This window comes from Brachyhypopomus gauderio, chromosome 11 (assembly GCF_052324685.1).
Source record: "Brachyhypopomus gauderio isolate BG-103 chromosome 11, BGAUD_0.2, whole genome shotgun sequence".
Taxonomy (NCBI): domain Eukaryota; kingdom Metazoa; phylum Chordata; class Actinopteri; order Gymnotiformes; family Hypopomidae; genus Brachyhypopomus; species Brachyhypopomus gauderio.
Genome location: NC_135221.1, coordinates 24,613,351 through 24,630,211, shown reverse-complemented (window position 1 = coordinate 24,630,211; position 16,861 = coordinate 24,613,351). Strand labels below are relative to the sequence as shown.

The following is a 16,861-nucleotide window of genomic DNA, read 5'->3' as shown; positions in this document are numbered from 1 at the left end:
GACACAAAATTAAATGAACTAATAATAAATAATAAATGTATGCAAAATGGCTGTAACAGTGTGAGTGTGTGTGTGTGCATGTGAATAAATCAATCAATAAATAAAAATATTATTAATAATAATAATAATAATAATAAATACTTCTTTCAAAACCCTCATCCAGTGCCAAAGAGTTGTTTGTACTTTTTTATTGTATTGTGTTTTTTTAACTTGAAATACAAAGGCAGGTTGAAGATATTACGTTGATTCACCATTAATAGTTCAACGTCATTTAACATTAACCGTTGTTTCAACGTTGAAACAACAACAGACCGTATTTAAACCATATTTCAACCACATTTTAACGTTGAAGGTCGGTCGTGTGCCAGCTGTGTAATAAGAATTACATAGAGAACACATGTATATAAGTATACTGTTGGAAATTATATTTAAAATTTATTAGCATTACAGTATTAATTAAACTGCTTATTTTAATGTCTTTATATTTACAGTATAAATCAAACTGTTTGTCTGCATAGTATCAAAAGTGTCTTACAGACACTCTAAAAGAGCCAACAAAGCATATTCTAAGTTGCAATAACAGGATGCTTTATTGCATTTACAAACAGTTGACATTTGGAAATGGAAGGCTGGAATCATCGCATTTAGTTCTAGACAATAAATGTATGTATCCGACGTCTGTGACCCCGAGGTGTGAAGAGTGGCTGACAGGTAGTCAATTTTGAGAATTAGGCAGACAAATTTTCAGACTCGCAGAGTAGCAAAGGTGGGGGCTTATACCCAGATCATACTATAAAGTACAGGTGGAAAAGTATGTGTTTGAGAGACCTGCACACAAAGCTACAGAGTAGAGTAGTAAGGCTTTTGTGTATTCTCTCCAGAGCGCTCTGTATTTTTATTTGCTTTTAATAAAAGGTTAAAGACAAGACTGGTTATCTTTTTTGCATCAAACGGACGTGCTGCGCTAAGGTGAAAAAGGATCTAAGCGCAACAACATGCACAGATTAGAATTATTTATCATTCACATCACTTCTTTTATGTACCTCTCTAATTATTGTTGTCAGAGTGTTGTCATGTTAACATCTATGTGTTGAATGAGCTAAACCCATATATGAGCTGAACCCCTCCCTGATTGGGTCTGGAGTGGTGGCGGTGTGATTTGTGATTTGATATTACAAAGGTACATAATTTTGGAAAAACAAATTTCGTTGAAGCTCAATTTATTGCATTACATATGTACATAATAAATGTTATGTTTTGTGGGGCAGTCATGGACTGGAGGTAGGGAACTGGTCTTGTGACCAGAGGGTCATGGGTTCGATTCCCAGACCTGAGGCCATGACTGAGGTGCCCTTGAGCAAGGCACCTAACCCCAACTGCTCCCCGGGCGCCAGGCTAGGGCTGCCCACCGCTCTGGGCACGTGTGCTCCACAGCCCCCTAGTAATCACTGGTGTGTGTGTGTGAACTGCACAGATGGGTTAAAAGCGGAGGACAAATTTCGATTGGGGTGTAAAAAATCACAATTGACAAAATATGGCACAATTACATTTACATGTTTCATTAATGATAAACTCACATGTTGTAGCCACATGTTATATACCCACTGGCACATTTCTTCCCAACCACCCTATCTGGCAATGTTTTTCTATTTCAGCTCGGTTGAACAAGACAGCACCTCCAGCCAAGCCGCTGAAGATGCTCTCCACCATTAGCCAGCTCTCCTCCCTGGGCTCTGAGAGTATCCCTCATCACACCGCCCCTCTGTATGAGAGTGAGGAGTTATAGATCTTAGTAGTATTTGTTTTTTCCTGATGTTAACTGCAGAATGACGAGCACCATTTATCTTTGTACTTACATAATGCAATTATGTTAAAGTAGTCCTTCTCCCATCCTTTGCATTTTGTCAAATGCACTTTAGCTTGTGGTTCTCATTGTATCTTTCAATAAATTAGATGTAAGAAGTAAGTTTGCCATTCCAACAGAATAAACCGCCTCCACCACTGAGAAATGCCACTGACAGGTTGTGACAATGTGATGGTGTATTTTTTTGTTGGGATTTGAACAGTTCAATATCACAAGCTTCAGCACTGGAATTCATTAAAAATTATTTGTGAGGCCTTTAACAAGTGACAGTGTGCTGTGTCATATTTCTGTTTGTTCCATGCATGCTAACCCTAGCCTCTGCCTTCAGAATAGCTTCAGTCCTTCTTAGAATTCTCCTCTGTGCCCAGTTGTGCTGAGATTGGACCAATGAGGACCATTTAGTCATGTTGATCAGTTGGTTTACATTAATGTTTAGAACTCATGATTAGCAAGGCAATGGAAGGCACTTTACTTCATTCTGATGATCATTAAATCACTTTTGAATTTCTTCCTGCTGTGTTTCTGGATTAAATATCTATACATTTTGAAGGTGTGGTGTTTGATCTGATCTTACAAAATAGCCTTATATTCCTTGTCCATTACACAGCCACATACAGCAATCATCTGACATAAGGACAAGAACAGGTTGGTCGTCATGATGTTTCAAAGCTCAAAAATATTTTTATTTATTTATGCATTAATTTGAATTGGATAGGATCTAATTGGATCAAAGGGGTGCTGCACCAGATCTGTACTATCCAAGTCTATACTTGTACAATGTACTTTCATCCCCTTAAGTCGTCGTCTATCCCAGCTAGCTTCAACTTTTGTGGTTTGTCTACACTTTCCATCTGATGCCATGATTTCTGACACTTATCCTCTTACTTCACTAATTAATTTGGCCATTATTGCATCAACAATGTGAGCACAAAAACTATTTGGTCATTTTTCAACTCAGATGTTGTCGTGTAACCTTAAATTGTTTTGAAAATTCTCATATAAAAGTACTGATTCTGTTTCGTAGCTGAAACATAATGGCTTCATGTTCAAAACTATCACCCATATGCTTGCATTTGTAATTATATTTTATTTACTTTTAAATACTTTGTCATGTGTTCTTTCCATTATTTTGTACATCTGTACATCATTTGAAGATTTTGCCTTTCTGTCATTGTGTTTTAAATCAAATAATAATACAAACTATGTAAGGGCCATATATTTACTGTATAAATAAATACCAGCTGCCTTATTCATACATCCTATACAAAATCTAATTATTATATGATTATGTTTTGCTGGCAAAATGAACAAGGTGTTAACTTGTGCAATGGCTTGGGATTGTACAGAGTACATTTACATAGACCAACCAAAATCTCGCCTAGGGCACCACATTGGTCAGGGCCGGCTCTGACTCTAAGTCAGATATATGTCCTACAGCAGCAAAGAAAACACTGATATAACATGTTAATATAGCATCCTGAACTGGTTTATAATTTTACTTTATTAATGAAATATATATATTTATATAATTTTACATACACCTTTATTACCCCTTCTCTGAAGGGTTAGAAGGGCCTGACTGCACACCACTGCAATATAGTGCTTTTCAAGCACTATAATAATAAGAAGAAGTATGAGGAATAAGCACTGTAATATTTTTGTTGAATTTGCATGTGGGATAGCATTAAGCTCCAGTGATGATTACTAGCCCACCCCAGGTCTTCCACAGACAGCTGTAACGGGACTGTTTTTCCTTCGCGAGAGTGAGCCGTCCCATCACAACTGCGCTTTAGCTGAAACGGAAGCATGTCCGCTACGCACCGCACGCCGTTACTATGTTTTTATATGGAAGCTGCATTTTGATGCGGTTCTCGTCAACACGCTGACGTCACTACGCGGCATTTTAGAATCTAAACAGAATCCCAAAGTTTGTGTTCGAAACGAGACCAGAGTTGGTTGAACTGACGGAAAGTTTTGCGTTTAAAAAGCGTTCAATACAGAAACATCGGTTACATTCTGTTGTACGGCTGTCTGTCTACAGAGGTAAACGGTACAGACTACAGAGGTAAACATTTCTTTACACATTAGTCACTTCTTAATGAAGACGATAAACGATATGATGCGATGGATTTAAATTATTTACTTCAAAGCTAATCTGTAGTCCTGTATGCTAGCTTGTTTTTGTTTGACTGACGATCGCTATGCGGTTTAGCGGCTTTGTCCACTTCTGAAGTGAGAGTGGATTGATTATAAAATCGTATTTGGCAGGTTAGATCGTTTAAAGCTGAAAACAGCTGTCCGCGTTATCCTCGTGGCATGCCGTCCGTCCCTTTCGCTCGTGTTCCGTTTGTTTAACTTGCTGTCTTCGTAAGAGCGTCTCTGAACTTTGGTACCTGTTTAAAACTGTACGTTAGCAGCTTTGGTAACTTATTTTAAATGAGTTATTTATACCTTACACTCATTTTTACCCCATTTAAACGGAACCTAACACGTTAGTTCTATTGATGTGTAGTTACATAATCAGGGATGAAGGTGTTTAGCTGCGCCTGTATTTCTTCAGGTGATGGAGTCGTTGAGTGAGATGGAGCAGCGCTTGGTGCAGGAAGGACTGTCTGTGGACGCCTCCAGCTCTGAGCGTCTGGCTTTGCTGTGGCGGCTCTACGTGGAGAAGGACAAACGCGCGAGAGAGCTCACTCGGAACATACTGGAGCTGCGCTTGGAGCACGCGGCGGAGCTCAAAATCGTGAGTGTGTTTTCGAGCGATCCTGAATTGGCGAGATGAGTAAATGAGGCTATGGTAATTTTTTAGGATCACGTAGGAACAGATTTCTGTATCCAATGCACGTTGTATGTGTTTCTCGTGTGTTTGGCACCACGAAGACACTGCAGCCAAATGGTTTTCAGAAGACCATACTGCAGAGTCCTGAAGAGAACCCAGACCAAGTAAGGCCACACAGTGTGGTTTGGTTTTGTTATGGTTAATAATTTTTTTGTTAAAATGCAGTTTGGCCCAGAGAAACCTACAAACGTTCTTTCCCCACAAGGCTGAGTGCCTGCAAGGGCAGAGTCTGTGGAAGAAGACTCCTGGAGCTCAGACCAGTGCCGCAGACCATGGAGAGGGTTCACCCCGTACGTCTACACTGCTAATGCTTTATTATAGTTTGATAGGAAGAAACGCCGATGTGTGCCTGTCTCCCCCTTCCTGGCTGAGAAAACCAGCAACCTTTCTGTATTTCACCAGCAAATTAACCTGGCCTGCTCTTCCTTCTGACTAACTAACCTTCTAACCCTCTGAGCACAGCAGCCCGACGGATGATGCAGCATGCATGCTCACCTGGGATGGAAAACGTCTACAGCGTGCGTGTTTCTGTCAGGTTCACGAGTCAGTCGTGCGCTGAACACGCATTTTTCTGCCCTGTTTAAGGCGAGCAGGCGTTCTGGTCAGGAGAATCTCCTGGAAGAGCGGAAGTGTCTGGAGAAGGATGTGGCTGAGGCGACCTCCAGGCTGCACATGGCCCACGGGGAGATCCACCGCCTCACTGAGGAGCTGGAGTCAGCCCGCTCGGCCCTCAGAGCCTACGGTGGGTGTCTGAGCAGGGACGGCCTGATCTCATCCACAAATGGTCGGATGTGCTGTCCACTTCCTCCTGTGCAAATAAGGAGGAGGGATGAGGGGAAATTTAAGTTATACTGGCCTGATGTAGTGTGTGTGTGTGTGTGTGTGTGTGTGTGTGTGTGTGTGTGTAAGCAAGCATCCATGCGTACATGTCTAACATAAGCGTGTCCCTTCATAACGTCCTTGTTTCTGTGTTTCTTTCAGAGTCAGAGCTCCAGGCTGCTCAGCTAGAAATTGAGCAACTTAGACAGGAAATAGAGGACTGGAAACGCCATGGTAACACACTCTTTCACATTTTTTTCTATCCTCAGCCAAATTAAATGTACATGATTAATTGGTTTGTAATTAGAAACAGTTGCTCAAGATTTCAAACAAAGAGAGAAACTGTTCTTCCTACAGATGTGGCTGAACACATCAAGGTAGAGGAGGTGAAGGAGTTCCTGGTGGCAGAGGTCCTTCAGCTGAAGACCACTGTTCACAAAATGAACACTGACTGCTTGCAGTTGCTTGAGCTGGTACGAAGAGATGAGTTAAACATCTAGTGTTATAGAAATGTATGGAACTTTGAGGAAGTCATTTCATAAAAGTTTATTAAATGGGCATTGAAGGATCCTGTGGAAGAAAAAATAATGGAATTATGTTTTCATGCAATATAATAATTATTAATATTATTCATAACATCATAATACAAAGTTTTTCAATCCTCTTTGAATCATTAGGTTAAAGACACTGACAGGGATGAAGGTGACAGTGACGAGGCGTTTACTCAGAAACTGTCAAAGGTTAAACAAAGCACCCTCACATTCGTGGAATCTCTAGATCCTCAGCACAAATTCGAAAATAACAGCTGTCTGCTTCCTTTAGAGTCAGATCCTCAGCACGACTTCTTCATCTAAAGTTAAGAGGAAGAAAGCACTACAGGACATCCATAAGAGGTGGGCACTTGATTTTTACTCGCTTTCAGTATTGTCAGTGGTTGTAATAACTGACGAGTCAGTTGGTTAAATGGTGATGTGTGTGACTGATTCTGTAGGTGCCGCGAGGAGATGGAGGAGATGGAGGCTCGGCTTGAGCAGGAGACCCTGCAGAGGAAGAAAGCAGTGGAGGAATGTGAAGATCAGAGGAAGAGGAGGCAAGTGGCGGAAGACCTTACCCTGCAGCTGCAGGAACTGCAGGAGCAAAAAAATTGCGACCATGAGGCTGAAATCCAGCACCTTCAGAAGCAGGTGAGAGTCACCAGAGGGTTAGGGTGAAGGTTAGATGGTGAGGGTTAGATGGTTGTAATCCTGGTGAGGGTAGTATAGGTCTACCAGATGATCAAAGCAAAATGCTGTCTGCTGTGCATTCACAGATAGATCTCCTGGAAGAAATTGATGAAGTCAATGTTGAGAAATCTCAGAGACAGGACAGGAAGTGTGCGCAGCACCTGCAGCTGGTATGGAGGGGAGACGAGTCGCTCTGATGTTTGTGGAACTCTTTGACTCTTAGCTACGCTTTTTGACTAATCCTCTGGCCTTGTGACATTCTTAGCTGGAGTCTCTGACCACTGAACTGGACTGGGTCAGGACCACACTTCATGAAGAGAAAGAGCAGGCCAAACAACAACACTTGGCTGAGCAGGCCAAGGTGAGCACGGGCTTCAGGCTAACATGTAGTAACAGACCACAAATGCACAGAGTGGAAATGCATGGTTATCTTAAACAGGGTTGTTGGAAGCACGTGTAACATGTTCACTTTGACTCAGCTGCAGGACTCCTGGACATGGTGCAAGAGGCTAAATGAGGAGCTCAAGAGGATTCGTGATCTCCTCATGAACAGTGACGAACAGCTGCTTGCTCAGAGTGAGAGGAACAGCCAACATCACAGCAGCATCAACGTCCTAGAGCAAGACCTGGAGACGTGCCAGCCTCAGGAGCAGGACCAGTACCTGTTCCAGCACGAGCAGGTGGACTCTGTGGTGAGAGAGGTAAAGCCTGTTTGCCAAGTGTCTTAATGTTCACAGTGTGGAATGTGAACATGGAATGTAGATGACAGAGTGCCTTACACCTGGCCCTTACACCTGGCCCTTACACCTGGCCTTTACACATGTCCTTTACACTGGACCCTTACACCTGTCCCTTCTTTACACCTGTCCCTTACACCTGGTCTTTACACCTGACCCTTACACCTGTCCTTTACGACACCCAGCAGCTAAATGCAGAGAAGACTCACAGCAAACACACCAACAACCTGGAGCTGGAGCTTAGGGACATGGTGGCTGAGATGTCCACCTTGAAGAATCAAGTGGAGAACTCCCAACAGCAGTGGTACTGAGAGCTGCCATCCACTAGACTAGTGCACTCCACAGACTAGTGAACTCCACAGACAATTACAGTAAAAAGATATGATTTATGACATAGTTGTAAGAAACATAAGGAATTTGTTATGCGGTTCAGATCAAAGTGGCTAGGCTCTACAATATTAGCAAGGTGATGTGTGATAGGCTCCGCCCTCTCTGAAACCTTTTTTTTGCTTCTTAATGTCATACAGGAAGCGCTTAGCAGTGAGGGAGGAGGAGCTGCGGCTGGAGGTGGAGTCACTGCTGGCCAATAACGCTCAGCTGAGTCAGGCCAAGGCGGAGCTTGCTCGGCAGGTCCAAGACCTGGAGATAACTAAGGTGATTCTTTCACACAGGTCTCTGCATGGTTAGGGCCAGGGTTAGGTTAATCTAACCCTAACCCTGCAGTCTCCATACATGACCACTAACCCACCACATAAAACAGTCAGTGTCAGACAGAGCTCCCTCATACATATAGCTGTATCATACACAATATAGCTGTTTTATAGCTGTCGTATAGCTAAGCATGAAGGCTGTTCTAAGAAAGCACTCTGTGTTTTATTTTCAATAAATAAGGAGAAACTGACCCTCAGCCAGCAGGACTATGAGAAAGTCCACACGCAGCTCCAGGAAGCCGATGTTAACTTGTCCTTTCAGATCAGGTAGACAGACGCCTAACCATCATACGTACGAAATTCTCCATTTGAAAGCACTACGCATGCTGGTTTCACGCTGCCATTTTAAACATGCTTAGAAAAGTACTTATTCCTTCTCCATTTCTAAACTGATTCAATGTGTCTCCAGCAAGCAGCATGACAGGAAGCTACGGCACAGAGAGAGACTTTGCAAGGCCAAAGAGGTGTATCTCAGGGAGACGGCCTGGCGAGACGAGAAGATCGTGGAGCAGCAGAGGGAGCTGGAGATCCTCAGCATGCGTCTTCAGAGGGTAAAGCGCATCTGAGGATAGTCAGATACTGAAATATTGAGGTTCAGGTTGTTTCTCTCCAAGAGAGTGACATGGTGAAGATACTGAGATACTGAGGTTGAGGGTGTTTCTCTCCAAGAGAGTGACATGGTGAAGATACTGAGATACTGAGGTTGAGGGTGTTTCTCTCCAGGAGAGTGACATGGTGAAGATACTGAGATACTGAGGTTGAGGGTGTTTCTCTTCAGGAGAGTGACATGGTGAAGATACTGAAATACTGAGGTTGTGGGTGTTTCTCTCCAGGAGAGTGACATGGTGAAGATGGTGCAGACTGAGAACGAGGCTCTGCTCCTTAACAAGAAAGAGCTGCTCTGTCGGTTGAATGAAGAGGAGGGTGCCAGAGCAAGTGCTGTTGCCACAACAACGTCCATGCACCGAAGGTTACAACACTGAAACAGTTTCCTCTTTTCTTAATACTGAAGATGGTGACGGTTATCTTCTTCCCATCTTGTGAGTTTTTTTTACTGATAAACATGCACTTTTTCTCATCCAGGCTGGATCTTCTTAAGAAAGAGCTTTGGCAGAGAGATGAAAAGCTGATAAAGTACATAGAGCTTGACAACCTCATTAGACAGCTGCTCAACTGCCAATCGCTCACTGCTTCTGAGGTTTGTGTTTTAAATGAATACCCTTTAATTACTGAGAACACTGAAATGCTGCTGAAAGGTTGAATAACAACTTAAGTACATTTCTTATCAACTCCTCATCATCCTGAGAGAAACTTAAGTGTACTGCCAGCAGCCCTGTGTGACTTTGATGCTCCTGGGGCGATTCTCCCAGGAGACACCTGGCCTGATTCACCGAGCCTCATTCCCTTCTGCTTTCATACAGGACCTGAAGAGGCTGATATTGTTAAAGACCCAGATCAGTGAGGGCACTGTGTAAGGTAAGACTGTTTTTCCATTCCTAATAATCCTTGACTAACATGTCATTGGTTGCTATTTTATTTTGTAATTCTTAATTTAAAAACTAGAACGTTATAGAATAGTGCATTGTTAAATTTGCATATGATTTGCATATGACTACATCACAAAGCTTGGGGTGTTTGAGAGGAATGCCTGCATGACTTTACCTGTGATTATGGGCTGTTATATGTGTAGTGTTGCGTGGAAGCACTCCATATATATTTATGACATGGAAATAAGTTGTTGATTCATTATAGCAGTGGGATACAAAGACAAAACCCAAAGCATCCGGCAAAAAAACACCAGATAAAAATATCAGCTAAAGACATTTCTGATATTAAGGACAGGCCTACTGTTTTTCAAACATTACAAAGCTAAACTATCTACATTTGCACAAATACTACAAATGCGATACCACTCGCTCGCAGAGGTTTAAATTATGCTGATGGCGTGGAGGAACATTCACTGATAACCATACATCTATAATTATAAATCCTTTAAATTTACAGTGCTGTCGGTAACGGTCTACCACTGTAGATTTGTGTACCCTCCTATAATCTTAATTCGACATTATTGTTAAGCAGTATTCTGAACTAGTCATTTAGAGCTGTCTAGATGGATGTCGGCTAGTATCTTTCACCCAGGAGACTGGGGTGACCCCTAGCAAAAGGCAGGGGTCAGCTCCGAGAGGTAAGGTAGCCGGGAGCGGTTACTGGGTGGAGTAGCCTCGCCCCAGGGAGGCACCCTGCGCACTCAGGCACCACGGACGAGTGGGGAGCAGGTTGCACTCCATCCACACACCATGGGGGGCTCAGCGGTCAGAGGCCCGCTAGGGTGTGATGGCCCTGTGACCAACTGGGGCGTGGTTGTCATCTCATTGATGGCCCAGTCGGTCCAGGGCCACGCCCAATGAGGGGGAGCTAACCTATTTGTGTGTTTGTGTTACAGCTCCAGGACTGCAGGAAGCAGGTCTCTGCCTTGTCCCCGCCCAGTGAGGAGGAGCTACTCTGTGTGTTTGTGTTACAGCTCCAGGACTGCAGGAAGCAGGTCCCTGCCTTGTCCCCGCCCAGTGAGGAGGAGCTACTCTGTGTGTTTGTGTTACAGCTCCAGGACTGCAGGAAGCAGGTCTCTGCCTTGTCCCTGCCCAGTGAGGAGGAGCTACTCTGTGTGTTTGTGTTACAGCTACTGGACTGCAGGAAGCAGGTCTCTGCCTTGTCCCCGCCCAGTGAGGAGGAGCTACTCTGTGTGTTTGTGTTACAGCTACTGGACTGCAGGGAGCAGGTCCCTGCCTTGTCCCCGCCCTCCCCCTTTGTTTTGTGTGCTGCCGCTGTGTTCCGCACACCCGGTGGAGGGGAGTGCGCCTTGGTGGGGGGGACTGTCACGGTATGGCGGGCCCCCTACTGGTCGCCTCCATCTACAGTGGCAATTGTCCTGTTGTTGTGTTGTGTTCGTCCCTCAGGTGGGTGGAGCCCGCGATCCATCTCACCTGAGGGTCATTTGTTTGTCTATATTTGTCTTGTGCGCGTGTGTGAAAAAAGAGTGAGCGTATGAGAGTGCGCGTGTGAGGTGAGCGTGCACATGTGTCAAAAAAGAGTGCGCGTGTGAGCGTGCATGTGTGTGAAAAAAAGTGCGCGTGTGTGAGCGTGCGCGTGTGAAAAAAATAGTGAGTGTGCGTGCGATCGTGTGTGGGGAAAAAAGAGTGCACGTGTGTGAACAAAGGAGTGCGCGTGTGTGAAAAAAAAGTGCTACAGCCTATAGCGGCAGTTGTCCTGTTGTTGTGTTGTGTTCGTGCCTCAGGTGGGCGGAGCCCGCGATCCATCTCACCTGAGGGTCATTTGTTTGTACCAGTTGCGCGTGTGAGCGTGCACGTGTGTGGGGGAAAAAAAGAGTGCGCGTGTGTAAAAAAAATTGCTACAGACTACAGCGGCAGTTGTCCTGTTGTTGTGTTGTGTTCGTCCCTCAGGTGGGTGGAGCCCGCGATCCATCTCACCTGAGGGTCATTTGTTTGTACCAGTTGCGCGTGTGTGAGCGTGCACGTGTGTGGAAAAAAAAAGAGTGCGCGTGTGTAAAAAAAAAAGCGCTACAGCCTACAGCGGCAGTTGTCCTGTTGTGTTGTGTTCGTCCCTCAGGTGGGCGGAGCCCGCGATCCATCTCACCTGAGGGTCATTTGTTTGTACCAGTTGTGCGTGTGTGAGTGTGCACGTGTGTGGGGGAAAAAAAAATTGCTACAGCCTACAGCGGCAGTTGTCCTGTTGTTGTGTTGTGTTCGTCCCTCAGGTGGGCGGAGCCCGCGATCCATCTCACCTGAGGATCATTTGTTTGTACCAGTTGCGCGTGTGTGAGCGTGCACGTGTGTGGGGGAAAAAAAGAGTGCGCGTGTGTAAAAAAAATTGCTACAGACTACAGCGGCAGTTGTCCTGTTGTTGTGTTGTGTTCGTCCCTCAGGTGGGTGGAGCCTGCGATCCATCTCACCTGAGGGTCATTTGTTTGTACCAGTTGCGCGTGTGTGAGCGTGCACGTGTGTGGAAAAAAAAAAAGAGTGCGCATGTGTAAAAAAAAGTGCTACAGCCTACAGCGGCAGTTGTCCTGTTATGTTCATCCCTCAGGTGGGCGGAGCCTGCGATCCATCTCACCTGAGGGTCATTTGTTTGTCCCAGTTGCGCGTGTGTGAGCGTGCACGTGTGTGGGGAAAAAAAAGAGTGCGCGTGTGTAAAAAAAAAGTGCTACAGCCGACATTGGCAGTTGTCCTGTTGTTGTGTTGTGTTCGTCCCTCAGGTGGGCGGAGCCCGCGATCCATCTCACCTGAGGGTCATTTGTTTGTACCAGTTGCGCGTGTGTGAGGGTGCACGTGTGTGGAAAAAAAAAAAAGAGTGCGCGTGTGTAAAAAAAAGCGCTACAGCCTACAGCGGCAGTTGTCCTGTTATGTTCGTCCCTCAGGTGGGCGGAGCCCGTGATCCATCTCACCTGAGGGTCATTTGTTTGTACCAGTTGCGCGTGTGTGAGCGTGCACGTGTGTGGGGAAAAAAAAAGAGTGCGCGTGTTTTAGTTTTATTATTAGGATCCCCATTAGCTGCTATCTCAGAGCTGCTATTCTTCCTGGGGTCCAAAAAGACAAACCACACTAACAATACAAGCCAACTTAATAACAATAACAACAATCATAAAATTAAAATTAAAAATTAATACTAACAATAATAATAATAACCATAATAATAAGAACAATAATAATAATCGTTACCATTATTGCCATTATCATTCTCACCATCACCATAATGACATTATCAACAATATCAACAACTGAATAAGTAAAAAAAATAAAAAATAAATCCGCTTATAAATAAATACAGCAGTAACATAAAAAAGAAGTTTAAACTAAAAAAGACAATTTAACTTAATTCCATTAATTTATATTATTTGTTAAATAATGTTTCTTAATTTGTTTTTTAAACATAAATTTGCCCTCTATTTTAAGTAATGAAACTGGCAATGAGTTCCACTCCTTCATAGCTCTATAAATTACAGTTCGGCACATATAATTAGTTTTTGCTCTAGGTAATTTGAAATAGTTTTTTGTTGTATATCTTGTGGAATTGATTTCTCTTTCTTTTACACGCTCCATTTGACCATAGAGCTCCACTGGATGTTTTTGTTCATATATGTTTTTAACTAATCTTACAAGGGTCATCTTGCACCTGTCTTCAACCTTTAACCATTCAAGTTTTTCATGCATTTTATTAGTGCTTGTTCTATATGGACATTTTAATGTAATTCTTGCTGCTTTGTTTTGTATTATTCGCGTGTGTAAAAAAAAAAGTGCTACAGCCTACAGCGGCAGTTGTCCTGTTATGTTCGTCCCTCAGGTGGGCGGAGCCCGCAATCCATCTCACCTGAGTGTCATTTGTTTGTACCAGTTGCGCGTGTGTGAGCTTGCATGTGTGTGGGGAAAAAAAAAGAGCGCGTGTGTAAAAAAAAAAAGTGCTACAGCCTACAGCGGCAGTTGTCCTGTTGTGTTGTGTTCGTCCCTCAGGTGGGCGGAGCCCGCGATCCATCTCACCTGAGGGTCATTTGTTTGTACCAGTTGCGCGTGTGTGAGCGTGCACGTGTGTGGGGAAAAAGGGAAAAAAAGTGCGTGTGATCGTGCGTGTGTGAAAAAAAGTGTGCATGTGTGAGTGTGCGTGTGAGCGTGCGTGTGTGTGAAAAAAAAAAGTGCGTGTGAGAGTGTGTGTGATCGTGCTTGTGTGAAAAAAGTGCATGTGTGATTGTGCGTGTGTGAGCATGCGCGTGTGTGAAATAAATAAAGTACGCGTGTGAGAGTGCAAGTGTGAGCGTGTATGTGTGTGAAAAAAAGAGTGCATGTGTGTGGGAAAAAAAATTGCTACAGCCTACAGCGGCAGTTGTCCTGTCATGTTGTGTTTGTCCCTCAGGTGGGCGGAGCCCGCGATCCATCTCACCTGAGGGTCATTTGTTTGTCCCAGTTGCGCGTGTGTGAGCTTGCATGTGTGTGGGGGAAAAAAAAAGAGCGCGTGTGTAAAAAAAAAAAGCGCTACAGCCTACAGCGGCAGTTGTCCTGTTATGTTGTGTTTGTCCCTCAGGTGGGCGGAGCCCGCGATCCATCTCACCTGAGGGTCATTTGTTTGTACCAGTTGCGCGTGTGTGAGCTTGCATGTGTGTGGGAAAAAAAGGGAAAAAAGTGCGTGATCGTGCGTGTGTGAAAAAAAGTGTGCATGTGTGAGTGTGCGTGTGTGAGCGTGCGTGTGTGTGAAAAAAAAAGTGCGTGTGAGAGTGTGTGATCGTGCTTGTGTGAAAAAAGAAAAAAAAAGTGCATGTGTGATTGTGCGTGTGTGAGCATGCGTGTGTGTGAAATAAATAAAGTACGCGTGTGAGAGTGCAAGTGTGAGCGTGCATGTGTGTGAAAAAAAGAGTGCATGTGTGTGGGAAAAATAATTGCTACAGCCTACAGCGGCAGTTGTCCTGTTGTTGTGTTGTGTTCGTCCCTCAGGTGGGTGGAGCCCGCGATCCATCTCACCTGAGGGTCATTTGTTTGTACCAGTTGCGCGTGTGTGAGCGTGCACGTGTGTGGAAAAAAAAAGAGTGCGCGTGTGTAAAAAAAAAAGCGCTACAGCCTACAGCGGCAGTTGTCCTGTTGTGTTGTGTTCGTCCCTCAGGTGGGCGGAGCCCGCGATCCATCTCACCTGAGGGTCATTTGTTTGTACCAGTTGTGCGTGTGTGAGTGTGCACGTGTGTGGGGGAAAAAAAATTTGCTACAGCCTACAGCGGCAGTTGTCCTGTTGTTGTGTTGTGTTCGTCCCTCAGGTGGGCGGAGCCCGCGATCCATCTCACCTGAGGATCATTTGTTTGTACCAGTTGCGCGTGTGTGAGCGTGCACGTGTGTGGGGGAAAAAAAGAGTGCGCGTGTGTAAAAAAAATTGCTACAGACTACAGCGGCAGTTGTCCTGTTGTTGTGTTGTGTTCGTCCCTCAGGTGGGTGGAGCCTGCGATCCATCTCACCTGAGGGTCATTTGTTTGTACCAGTTGCGCGTGTGTGAGCGTGCACGTGTGTGGAAAAAAAAAAAGAGTGCGCATGTGTAAAAAAAAGTGCTACAGCCTACAGCGGCAGTTGTCCTGTTATGTTCATCCCTCAGGTGGGCGGAGCCTGCGATCCATCTCACCTGAGGGTCATTTGTTTGTCCCAGTTGCGCGTGTGTGAGCGTGCACGTGTGTGGGGAAAAAAAAGAGTGCGCGTGTGTAAAAAAAAAGTGCTACAGCCGACATTGGCAGTTGTCCTGTTGTTGTGTTGTGTTCGTCCCTCAGGTGGGCGGAGCCCGCGATCCATCTCACCTGAGGGTCATTTGTTTGTACCAGTTGCGCGTGTGTGAGGGTGCACGTGTGTGGAAAAAAAAAAAAGAGTGCGCGTGTGTAAAAAAAAGCGCTACAGCCTACAGCGGCAGTTGTCCTGTTATGTTCGTCCCTCAGGTGGGCGGAGCCCGTGATCCATCTCACCTGAGGGTCATTTGTTTGTACCAGTTGCGCGTGTGTGAGCGTGCACGTGTGTGGGGAAAAAAAAAGAGTGCGCGTGTTTTAGTTTTATTATTAGGATCCCCATTAGCTGCTATCTCAGAGCTGCTATTCTTCCTGGGGTCCAAAAAGACAAACCACACTAACAATACAAGCCAACTTAATAACAATAACAACAATCATAAAATTAAAATTAAAAATTAATACTAACAATAATAATAATAACCATAATAATAAGAACAATAATAATAATCGTTACCATTATTGCCATTATCATTCTCACCATCACCATAATGACATTATCAACAATATCAACAACTGAATAAGTAAAAAAAATAAAAAATAAATCCGCTTATAAATAAATACAGCAGTAACATAAAAAAGAAGTTTAAACTAAAAAAGACAATTTAACTTAATTCCATTAATTTATATTATTTGTTAAATAATGTTTCTTAATTTGTTTTTTAAACATAAATTTGCCCTCTATTTTAAGTAATGAAACTGGCAATGAGTTCCACTCCTTCATAGCTCTATAAATTACAGTTCGGCACATATAATTAGTTTTTGCTCTAGGTAATTTGAAATAGTTTTTTGTTGTATATCTTGTGGAATTGATTTCTCTTTCTTTTACACGCTCCATTTGACCATAGAGCTCCACTGGATGTTTTTGTTCATATATGTTTTTAACTAATCTTACAAGGGTCATCTTGCACCTGTCTTCAACCTTTAACCATTCAAGTTTTTCATGCATTTTATTAGTGCTTGTTCTATATGGACATTTTAATGTAATTCTTGCTGCTTTGTTTTGTATTATTCGCGTGTGTAAAAAAAAAAGTGCTACAGCCTACAGCGGCAGTTGTCCTGTTATGTTCGTCCCTCAGGTGGGCGGAGCCCGCAATCCATCTCACCTGAGTGTCATTTGTTTGTACCAGTTGCGCGTGTGTGAGCTTGCATGTGTGTGGGGGAAAAAAAAGAGCGCGTGTGTAAAAAAAAAAAGTGCTACAGCCTACAGCGGCAGTTGTCCTGTTGTTGTGTTGTGTTCGTCCCTCAGGTGGGCGGAGCCCGCGATCCATCTCACCTGAGGGTCATTTGTTTGTACCAGTTGCGCGTGTGTGAGCGTGCACGTGTGTGGGGAAAAAGGGAAAAAAAGTGCGTGTGA

The 16,861-nt window shown here is 44.0% G+C and overlaps 1 protein-coding gene across 8 annotated transcripts; it reads left to right on the top strand.

Moving 5' to 3' along the window:
* The first annotated feature begins 3,634 nt into the window (after positions 1-3,634).
* LOC143527560 (uncharacterized) lies at positions 3,635-15,454 on the top strand. 8 transcript variants are annotated; one of them, XR_013134170.1, is made up of 20 exons: positions 3,637-3,929; positions 4,425-4,607; positions 5,289-5,445; positions 5,685-5,756; positions 5,880-5,995; positions 6,200-6,262; positions 6,345-6,415; positions 6,514-6,706; positions 6,832-6,915; positions 7,011-7,106; positions 7,225-7,446; positions 7,668-7,786; positions 8,010-8,136; positions 8,374-8,459; positions 8,602-8,743; positions 9,026-9,162; positions 9,276-9,390; positions 9,614-9,668; positions 10,636-10,734; positions 10,813-15,454. XR_013134170.1 is itself a non-coding variant. In XM_077022870.1 (19 exons), exons 2-18 carry the CDS (start codon positions 4,428-4,430, stop codon positions 9,665-9,667), a joined length of 2,028 nt encoding a protein of 675 aa, XP_076878985.1. In that variant the 5' UTR covers positions 3,635-3,929; positions 4,425-4,427; the 3' UTR covers position 9,668; positions 10,636-15,454. The 8 variants fall into 8 exon arrangements, 7 of the variants coding, with proteins under 7 accessions (XP_076878985.1, XP_076878987.1, XP_076878986.1 ...); XM_077022870.1 differs by having other exon boundaries at positions 3,635-3,929; positions 7,231-7,446; positions 10,636-15,454; XM_077022872.1 differs by having other exon boundaries at positions 3,636-3,929; positions 7,225-7,437; positions 7,671-7,786; positions 10,636-15,454.
* The last annotated feature ends 1,407 nt before the right edge of the window (positions 15,455-16,861 follow it).

Excerpts from the sequence above, each read along its gene's own strand:
- LOC143527560 (XM_077022867.1), top strand. The coding sequence starts at position 4,428 with ATGGAGTCGTTGAGTGAGATGGAGCAGCGCTTGGTGCAGGAAGGACTG. Across the intron at positions 5,446-5,684 it reads CTCGGCCCTCAGAGCCTACG|AGTCAGAGCTCCAGGCTGCT; the intron begins GTGGGTGTCTGA and ends TGTTTCTTTCAG. Across the intron at positions 8,460-8,601 it reads AACTTGTCCTTTCAGATCAG|CAAGCAGCATGACAGGAAGC; the intron begins GTAGACAGACGC and ends ATGTGTCTCCAG.